Genomic DNA, 10,749 nt, shown 5'->3' with positions numbered 1-10,749 from the left:
TAGAATGTCTCCTATCATGATACATGAAGGCATGGTTATTTTGAGCACTACTAGCCATAGGGGCCTTCCCTTTCTCCTTGGCGGAGATGGAAGCCTTATGGCTTGTTAAGTTCTTGACTTCCCTCTTGAAGCCAAGACCATCCTTAATTGAGGGGTGTCTACCAATCGTGTAGGCATCCCTTGCAAATTTTAGCTTGTCAAATTCATTCTTGCTAGTCTTAAGTTGGGCATTAAGACTAGCCACTTCATCATTTAATTTAGAAATGCAAACTAGGTGTTCACTACAAGCATCAACATTAAAATCTTTGCACCTATTGCAAATCATGACATGTTCTACACAAGAGTTAGATTTACTTGCTACTTCTAGTTTAGCATTTAAATCATCAATAACACTTTTCAAAGTAGAAATGGTTTCATGACAAGTAGATAGTTCACAAGAAAGCATTTCATTCCTTTTAACTTCTAGAGCAAGAGAATTTTGTGCACTAACAAATTTATCATGCTCTTCATATAAAAGGTCCTCTTGTTTTTCTAGTAATCTATTCTTATCATTCAAATCATCAATCAATTCATTAATCTTCAATCTTAGTTCTATCTAATCCCTTGAATAAGCATGAATAGTCTATTTCATCATCATCACTAGACTCATCCTCGCTTGAAGAAGCATAAGTAGTATTGTTTCGAGTACATACCTTCTTCTCCTTTGCCATGAGGCATGTGTGATGCTCGTTTGGAAGAGAGATGACTTGTTGAAGGCGGTGGCGGCGAGTCCTTCGTTGTCGGAGTCGGACGAGGAGCAATCCGAATCCCACTCCTTTCCAAGATGTGCCTCGCCCTTCGCCTTCTTGTAGTTCTTCTTCCTTTTCCCACTTTCCACTCTTCTTTTCCTGGTCACTATCATTATCGGGACAATTAGCGATTAAAATGACCAATCTTACTACATTTGAAGCAGGAGCGCTTCCCCTTCGCCTTGTTCTTGTTGGGGTGCTCCTTGCGACCCTTTAGCGCCGTCTTGAACCGCTTGATGATAAGGGCCATTTCTTCCTCATTAAGCCCGGCCGCCTCAACTTGCGCCACCTTGCTAGGTAGTGCCTCCTTGCTCCTTGTCGCTTTGAGAGCAACGGTTTGAGGCTCGTGGATTGGGCCATTCAATGCATCATCCACGTATCTCGCCTCTTTGATCATCATCCGCCCGCTTACAAATTTCCCAAGAATTTCTTCGGGCGACATCTTGGTGTACCTAGGATTTTCATGAATATTGTTTACCAGATGTGGATCAAGTACAGTAAAGGACCTTAGCATTAGTCGGACGACGTCGTGGTCCGTCCATCGCGTGCTTCCATAGCTCCTTATCTTGTTGACGAGGGTCTTGAGCCTGTTGTACGTCTGGGTTGGCTCCTCCCCTCTTATCATCGCGAATCTCCCGAGTTCGCCTTCCACCAACTCCATCTTGGTGAGCATGGTGACGTCGTTCCCCTCATGTGAGATATTGAGGGTGTCCCAGATCTGCTTGGCATTGTCCAAGCCGCTCACCTTATGATACTCGTCCCTGCACAATGAGGCTAACAACACAGTAGTAGCTTGTGCATTTTTATGAATCTGTTCATTGATAAACAAAGGACTATCCGAGCTATCAAATTTCATTCCACTCTCTACTATCTCCCATATACTAGGATGGAGAGAGAACAAGTGACAACGCATTTTGTGACTCCAAAATCCGTAGTCCTCTCCATCAAAATGAGGAGGTTTACCAAGTGGAATGGAGAGTAAATGAGCATTGGTATTTTGAGGAATACGAGAATAATCAAAAGAGAAGTTTGAATTAACCGTCTTCTTTTTCTCATAGTCGTAGTCGTCGTCCTTTTGGGAAGAAGAGGATTCGTCGCTGTCGTAGTAGACTATCTCTTTGATGCGTCTTGTTTTCCTTCTTCCTCCCATCTTTTCTTTTGTGGCTCGAGCCCGAGTCAGTAGGCTTGTCCTCCTTTGGATCATTGACAAAGGACTCCTTCTCCTTATCGTTGACCACCATCCTCTTGCCCTTAGGATCCATCTCTTCGGGCGATTAGTCCCTTTCTTGAAGAGAACTCCTCTGATACCAATTGAGAGCACCTAGAGGGGGGGTGAATAGGTGATCCTGTAAAACTTGAAACTTAATCCGCAAAACTTGATTAGGAGTTAGCACGAATAAGCCAAGTAGCTAGAGAGGAGAACTTGCACAACACGATAACCACAAAGAAATCAACATAGAGATGACACAGTGGTTTATCCCGTGGTTCGGCCAAGTCCAACACTTGCCTACTCCACGTTGTGGCGTCCCAACGGACGAGGGTTGCAATCAACCTCTTTCAAGCGGTCCAAAGACCCACTTGAATACCACAGTGTTTTGCTTTCACTTTACTATATCCCGCTTGCGAGGAATCTCCACAACTTGGAGCCTCTCGCCCTTACACTTTGATGTTCACAAAAGAAGCACAGAGCAAGGGAGGGATGAACAACGCACACAAGACACGAAATTAGAGTACCAACACGCACACAAGTCACAACAAGCGCTCACAACACAACCAGGCGAGTTCACAACTCAAATGGAGCTCTAGTTGCTATCACAAAGAATCAAATGCGCGGAATCGAAGTCTTGGTGCTTAGGAATGCTTAGAGAATGCTTGGTGTTCTCCTCCATGCGCCTAGGGATCCCTTTTATAGCCCCAAGGCAGCTAGGAGCCGTTGAGTGCATTCCAGGAAGGCAATTCTTGCCTTCTGTCGCCTGGCGCACCGGACAGTCCGGTGCACCACCGGACACTGTCCGATGCGGATCTCTTTCCTTATTTGGCGAAGCCGACCGTTGCAGATTCCTAGCCGTTGGTGCACCGGACACTGTCCGGTGCCCCCTTCTGACCGTTGGCTCTGCCACGCGTCGCGCGCGGATTCCACGGCCGACCGTTGGCCCCGGCCGACTGTTGGCTCACCGGACAGTCCGGTGCACCACCGGACAGTCCGGGTGATTTATAGCCGTACGCCGCCGTCGAAGTCCCGAGAGCAGCAAGTTCGCCTGAGTCAGCCTTACGCACCGGACAATGTCCGGTGCACCACCGGACAGTCCGGTGCACCCAGACTGAGCAGACTCTTGGCTGCTTCGAGCCACGCTTTTCCAATTGTATTTTCTCTGATTCTAACACTTAGACAAACATGTTAGTACACAAAAATCAGTGTACTAAGTCTAGAATCTTACCTTGGTATTGATTTGCACCTTATCCATCATTTGGCATAGTTTATCACTTAAGCACTTGTGTTGGACACTAAATCACCAAAATACTTAGAAATGGTCCAAGGGCACATTTCCCTTTCAGTTAGTTTGAGAAACAATTTGTTTAAATAGTCGCTATACATGTAACCAATGCCGTTATTAATGTCTTATTTTTTTCTTTAGGATCCAAACCCGTTACACGACTTCGTCAACCAGTTCTTGGCTTCTGGAGGTAGTGGACACAACTCCAACGACCCCAATATGTGATTAAGTTAGTTTTGTGTAGCACTGTGTGTTGTAATGAACTATTTGTGGATTTTATGTTTGTATGGACTATTTGTGGACTTTATATTTGTATGGACTCAAGTTTTATGTTGTGAACTCAAATATGAATTTTCTGTTATTGTATGAATTTTGTATAAATTTTCTGTTATTTTTCGCATTTTTTCAAATTTTTTCTCTGAAATTACTAATTTTCGGCGGCCCCCTGGCCGCCGAAAATAAGAGTACTATTTTCGGCAGTTTCAATTTTTGACCCTGGCCGCCGAAACTAACTACTAATTTTCGACCGGGTTTTTTTTGGCGGCCCGATGCCGCCGAAAATAAGCCTTTTGCCGCTGAAAATTGCCTATTTTCGACGGCAAAGTGCTTATTTTCGACGGCATCTGGCCGCCGAAAATGTCTGTACCTCTTGTTGTGAAATTTCACCATACCCATATCCAGTGGGTAATTATACACGGTTATTTACCCATTCTCGTACTCAATGCCATCTCTAACTGGCACAAGCACTATTAGGGGTTATTGCCGACACAACACGGCATGACACAATTACTTATAATGCTTAATGTGTCACGCCTAATAATACTAGAGCGGCCCTTTTTGACCATCTATATGGAGTATGGACAGAAGTAAACCGCAATCAAGACAGACAGCAGCGAGGCAGGCCATGAATGAATTAGCATCCACTCGGCAACGTACACTCGACAAAGGCTCCGTCGTCGTTACCGGTCGTCGTGACGACGACTTTTCTTTGCCGTGTACCGGCAGTGTCCGATAAAAAATACTCGGCAAAAAAAACCATTGCTGATATATAGTTCGTCGAGTTTTTTTCTCGAGTGTTTTCTTAGACACTCGCAAATCCGCTGATTGCGGTAGTGACTCCACCGGATCTCATCTGCCCGACTCTCACTCGGTCTCATCGCTGCAAATGAAAATCTGCAATGGCCAATGGGCACACATGTACATACGTACCCTCTCCGGTCCTGCGTACGTACCGCGATCTTGCCATTGAAGACGAACATGCAGTGTTTCTGCTTCCCTCTCCACTTCGTTTCATTTCCTCCTCGTGATCGGGCGTTTAACGCCTCACTCCACTAGCTTGCTTCAGAGCAGAACGCAGCGTACGAATTGTACTGCGCACCGGAGTTACTACTATATACTCTTCACGCAATCACGCGTGTGTGCCTCGCATCACAGCACAGCACATGCATTCACAGCACATTATCTGAATTCTCGCTGCTGTGTTTGGAACTCGAACTGGTATTCAGATAGTAGCCAGCTACTCCTACATACCACTATCTATCTATCTTCCGTCTGACGAGCTAGTTCAAGTGATCGAAACCTCGCGGTGAATGCATGCATGCATGCATGAAACACAGGTAGGAAAGGAAAGCTATAGCTATAGCTACCGGCCGGTAGTACAAACAAATGGAACGGGTCTGGTCAGTAGACAGTGCAGCACAGTGCATGTAAGACCAGATTTTAAAAAGGGTATCCTCCGGAGCATGGGCAGCATGCATTCTTCTTCTTCTTCTTGGATCTGTGAGAAATTGCATATATCCATCGTCGGTTCAGTGCATGTGCTGTTGCTTCTTTCTCTCTATCTCTTTCATCCACGCAATGCATGGGCAGCAGTCTCTGGTATAGAGTAGTATCACTTGCTGTTGTAGTCAATGTTTACCCTTGTTTCAGTTCCAGCATATCTCTGGTAGGCTCTCCTACTCACGTTTCATGTATGGAAACCTCTACCCCCCTCCCAATTTCCATTCAATCCCTTTCTAATCAAACGAGCCCTAAACACGAGACTGAATCTATCCCATGCCCACCATCAGTGCCATAGGGCTTGTTTAGTTAGAAAGGAATCAGCGGGATCGAAGAAGACACAGTGGAAACCAGTGTTTTATAATAGTAGGGAAATAAGAAACAAGCGACCTATTTTTGAGCTATTGCTGGAGAATCTTTAGATAAAGGCTAGTTTTAAAACTTAAATCCCTCCGTCATTCATGAGGATTAATTTTCCTTAATCTCCGAATTCGGGGATTTAAATTTCCAAACTAGATCTAAACGAGAAATATCTTCCAGCGTTTTGTTGAACCTCTGGGCCCAGTAGTTTCCTCGCCCCGGACCAAGCTCAGGCCCGGCATCATCATTCCACATTTCCACTCGAACGCCTTCCATGGCCCATCCTGCCTCTCGGCTCACGGCCGCGTCGGGACCTGAGGCCCAGCCCAACTACGATCCAGCCGTTGCTCCGTCCGACGTGGACTGGCGCCGAAGCAAGGCAAGGCAAGGCAGCGGACAGAGATGCTTCCCCCTCCCGTGCCGGCTTGGGCAGCAGTTGGGCTCTCTCGGCCCGCCTCCTTCCCGAGCACGCACGCCGCCTCGCTTCCAATTCTTCCCCCCCTCTCCTCGTCCGCTCCGCTCCGCTCCTGCGTTGCCGTGGAGTGCCGCCCGGGGCTCCATTCCATTCCACCCGTAGCCCGGTCCCCCCGCGCCGCCGGCGCGCCGGTTCCTTCGGTTCCCGGTAACGAAACCCTATCCTGCTCTACTACTGGTTGCTCGGACGGATTCCCTCTAGCTTCTTATATTATAAACAAGTTTCGGTTGCTGCGAACGCGGGCAACCCCAGTTCGAATGCTTCCCCCTCCGGTCGCGCGGGTTTCTCTGCTTCGCTGGTACGCCGCTAAGCTAATGGAGTCCATCTATCCCGTCCTTGCTGCTCGTCGCCTTCTACTGCGGCCGGCGGCGCGCGCGGGATCGGTTCGGTTGACCCGGTAGGATTAGGATATAGGACGCAACCGCAACTGGATGGTCTTCGACGGTTCTGCGCCTGCCTCTAGGCTAGCGGCTAGCACTACCGCGAGCGGTTCGTGTTCACTGCTGTGTTCCCACCATGACCCACCACGCCAAAATCCCCTGCCCCTGCCCTTTGTTGCGGTTCCTGTTGCGATGAATCCGGTTGTACCTGCATGATGGTTTGTTTTACATGCGTGGCGGTTGCCATACTGAGTGGGTAGAGACTCAAAATATAGTGTCTACTAGTGTATTGACCGCATTCAGTTTATGTATGTTTGCTGTTTTTGCTGAAACTTGGGACAGAGGTTTGTGATGCTATTTTTATCTGTTTGTGTAACCGACGTTTATTGCGGTACAGGGATCAAGATGATTGGTTCATTCATTACCGGAATGCTAACGTAAGTAACAACACCGACCTCGTTTTTTTCTTCCTTTGCTATGGAGCATTGTTGGTGTCTCCAGATCTGTCATCTGTTCCATCTGTGTTCTCCTGTGTGGCAGGCTTGTTCTCGGATACGCGTACCCTGCATACGACTGCTACAAGACAGTGGAGCTGAACAGGCCTGAGGTCGAGCAGCTGCGGTTCTGGTGTCAGTACTGGTGCGTAAGGGTGCCCTTACGTTTTGATGCATACTTGCATATGCGATCCGCTTCATGATGTAGGGTTGTGGCTCTTGCAGGATTTTACTCGCGTTTCTCACCGTACTGGAGAGAGTTGGGGAAAGTTTCGTATCATGGTAATGCCGTCCCATGCTACTTTTGGAGTTGCTATTTTGAGTAACCTTTGGTGGTTGGAATTGGGGATAATGACTTACCTCCTTGCTGATTATTCTGTTCTCATGCAGGTTGCCAATGTATAGTGAAGCAAAGCTCGCATTTATCGTGTACTTGTGGTATCCAAAGACACGGGTATGGTATTCTGTTCTTTTTAATTTGTTAGCTTATATACTTCTCTCATGGTTTGTTAACAACGGGTTATTTCAGGGGACTGCCTATGTATACGAGTCATTCTTCAAGCCATACATTGCAAAACATGAAACTGAGATTGATCGAAATCTGCTTGAGTTGAGGACAAGGGCCGGTGACATGGCAGTTCTTTATTTCCAGAGGGTTACAAACTATGCTCAGACAAGGTCTTATGAAATCTTGCAGTATATTGCCTCACAGTCACCGACTCAAAGACAGGTATTGCTTCCTTGCATGCTCTTTCTCTCTGCTATTACAGCTATTTCAGCAAGTGGAGATACAATTCATGCTGCATAGTTAATGTCTGTACTTAATTATTTCCATAGATATAATAGTGTTAGGTTTCCTTGAGCTTGTGCTCAGATGTTTGTTTCACTATGTCACATGTATGTGTATTTTTTTCTCTTGAATTATTCTCACATATTGAATATATAAAAATCCACCTGTATTCGTTTGCTACAAGTTTCTTTTACAACCTACTCCAGTTATGTTTTCGAGGTGCTGCCACATCTAATTGCCGATGCAGAATACAAGAGAGCATGATGCTGCAGCAGCTCTCTCTCTCTCTCTCTCTCTCTCTTTCTCTGCTAGATAGTGTTTTCACATTTGAATGATAAATTTCTTTATTCAGAATTTGAACACACTAAAATTGAAATTCCAGCAAATTGACAGATGCAATACTTGCCAATCATCATGTGCACCTTCTCCCAGAAATTTCTCCACATGTTGTGTCAACCACTAGATTTACTATTTCCTCCATGTTCAATAAACCAATGCTAACTATGTAATATGGAATTTTTTGGTACATGTATATCTCAGTGCAAGTTTTTCCTCTTATTGCCAAGAACTTATGTGTTATTATGTATATGTGCCTTGGAGCCTAAAGATGAACTTTGTTGTTTTCATGCTCCTAATGTTACTGTAGATGTTATTATCATTTTCACTGGCCAGTCTAAACATTTATGCAATCAAACTGCCTAAAATTTTCAAGATATTAGCCACTAATCTATTAAGAGTTTCTGCTGTGGATGATGTAATTCACTCATTTCATTTGGTATGGTTTACAGTGTTATTTGCCTGTGATGTTGCGCCTTCTCCCATCTTGTGTATAATTGCTGCTGCTGCCCAGCCCGACTAGGCATAGGCAATTTTTAAGTGCTAGGCTCTATATAACCCTGTCTAGTACCTAGTACTTTTTAGAAAACTGCGGTTCTGTAGTTGCATTCAGTTTCCATACTGTTGTACTATACCTATTGTGAAAAATGTGCACTACGACCATCTGTAGCTTTCCTATAGTCTTTGCTCAATTTCTTCAGCACGAGATATCTCTAGCAGTCATATTGTTGCATGGGCATCCAGGTAAGTCCAATGGGTTACTGGATATTGGGATTGCATTCTACAATCTTTTGAGAAGAGATAGCACCATAGCAGACTGCTATATTATTGTTTCCGCAAGAAAACCAACTTTTGCTGAAAGGTTATTTAGGCTATCTCCAGCATCTTACCCATTCCCATCTCTATATTCAAACTCCACTCTGTGTACAGTACAATCTACAGTGTAAAACAATATTTTGGGTGATCATATGGGTAAACTGCTGGAGATGGTCTTAGGAGCCTTCATGCTATTAGGCTTAGCGAGTCCAGAAAATGAGATTTTTCAAAGAACCAGAATGAAATTAAATGCTGCTGAATCAAGTCTGGTGGATAGCCAATTCTTTATGGGGTTCACAGCTTCTGTAGTTCTAGCATGAGGTGGTGGAAATTTTTTGAGATTAAAGCAGACATGAGGAGGAGGTCTAGGCTAACCAAGTGGAGTCATGTTCATTAAGGTTGTGAGGTGACATGTCAGCTAGCATTTTTCTTGATTTTGATTGTAACTAGTCCTGTCATGGGTTGTTCTCTTGTATCTTCTATTTTTTATTGTTTTTTGCTTGATTAGTTCTGTGTTTCTGTATGATTAATATACCATGAGTCAATATTTTGAGTCAATTCATGCTTTGTCTGTATTATCGTGCTTCTAGTAGACCTCTACTATTTGTTTCATGCACTGTTTATATCATTAGTTATGGATATTATGAACATATTTGTGAATCGTAGTGATGTTTTTACCATGCACTGGGCTTAGTGACTTGAGAGGCACATGTTATTTCAATTGCATTGTGATCTGACTGGTATCTGTTTAGTGTTTAGAATTGCACCACGTCAGTTTGTGTTCATTCCATTGACAAACCATGTTCCTTTCATGATTGTTGCCGCTTTGTCAGCTGATGTTTGTGCAGGACTGATGTTTGTCATCTGTTTAGAATCTTCTTTCATGATTGTTGCCGCTTTGTCAGCTGATGTTTAGAATTGCCGCATGTGGTTATGCTTATTGGTGTCTTCGCCATCTCTTCCTTTTTGCAGGCACATCAGCAGCAGCAACGCCCACCACCGCCACGGACTCGGCAGGTCAACCCTGCACCTCCACCTATTCCCGCACCCTCCGCGCCTCCGATGCCACCACAGCCTGCCCAAGCCCAAGTTCCTCCCACTCCACCAAGGCCCCTAGTTCCAGTGGTTCCTCCTGGCGCAGTGCCTCCTGCCCCGCCACCAACTGCTCCTGAAGCCACCGCCACCAACGGTCTTCAGGACACCGAAACCATGCAGGTCGACCCACCTCGTGCTTCACTGAGCGGCCCACCACTACCACCTGAGGAGACGCTCATCGAGGAGGCGATCCGGCTGACCCGGGGCCGGCTCAGGAGGCGCTTGGCTGGGGGATCTGGACCACCGCAAAATTAGCGTCGATCAAGATTTCCATCTCACGCGAATTGCACCACACTGGTCTGGTTCTTGGTGATTGACTGAGAAGAGGGGGAATGCTGAGTTGGTTGAACAGAGTTTGGGTTTCCTCGCATGCGTTCTCCGTTGTACGAACTGGAACCGGTTTGGTCTCGAATTGTGAATAGTATCCCAGAAACAGAAGTGGATGATCAATTCAATTCACAGTGTAGCGCTAGGAAATATGGTTGGGAACCATCTTCTGCAAGACGCGAAGGCGCGACATGTCATGAGCATTTAGCAACGATGATACTACTGGTCACAGTAGTGTAGTCTGGAATCCAAATGCGAAGAACAAAAAAGAACAGCGCCATGTATGTGCTGCGTACATGTAGTTAACGACTACTATGCAATTAGTCCTTATATGCAATCAGCTATACTCCTGATTTGTTAGATCATAATTCAATCATATATCACAATTAACTTTTAAATCCTTCCGCCACCGGCTTACGTATATTTATAAAAAATCATAACAAATTATAATTATATATATGGTTGGATCATGATTCAATCAAGGATTATATTTTAGTTTTGCGTTTTTTGAATTCTGGTTTGTTGATCAAAGTTTGAATTTATATCTTTAAATTCTAAACCAAAATACACTAAAACTCGGGCCTGTTTTCGTTTCCCGTCGGGAAATTTTATTG

At 45.1% G+C, this 10,749-nt stretch overlaps 1 protein-coding gene across 4 annotated transcripts; it reads left to right on the top strand.

Moving 5' to 3' along the window:
• The first annotated feature begins 5,814 nt into the window (after window positions 1-5,814).
• Window positions 5,815-10,495, top strand: LOC109945973 (putative HVA22-like protein g). Of its 4 annotated transcripts, none has more exons than XM_035963841.1 (7): window positions 5,815-6,044; window positions 6,675-6,714; window positions 6,818-6,916; window positions 6,997-7,053; window positions 7,162-7,225; window positions 7,301-7,501; window positions 9,686-10,495. In XM_035963841.1, the coding sequence occupies exons 1-7, from the start codon at window positions 5,825-5,827 to the stop codon at window positions 10,061-10,063; spliced, it is 1,059 nt and encodes a 352-aa protein (XP_035819734.1). In that variant the 5' UTR covers window positions 5,815-5,824; the 3' UTR covers window positions 10,064-10,495. The 4 variants fall into 4 exon arrangements, with proteins under 4 accessions (XP_035819734.1, XP_035819737.1, XP_035819736.1 ...); XM_035963844.1 differs by lacking the exon at window positions 5,815-6,044 and adding an exon at window positions 6,114-6,195; XM_035963843.1 differs by lacking the exon at window positions 5,815-6,044 and adding an exon at window positions 6,261-6,386.
• The last annotated feature ends 254 nt before the right edge of the window (window positions 10,496-10,749 follow it).

Source organism: Zea mays, unplaced genomic scaffold, assembly GCF_902167145.1.
Source record: "Zea mays cultivar B73 unplaced genomic scaffold, Zm-B73-REFERENCE-NAM-5.0 scaffold_435, whole genome shotgun sequence".
In the NCBI taxonomy this organism is placed as follows: domain Eukaryota; kingdom Viridiplantae; phylum Streptophyta; class Magnoliopsida; order Poales; family Poaceae; genus Zea; species Zea mays.
Note: the sequence above shows the minus strand (reverse complement) of the source record. Positions and strands in the feature narration are given on the sequence as shown.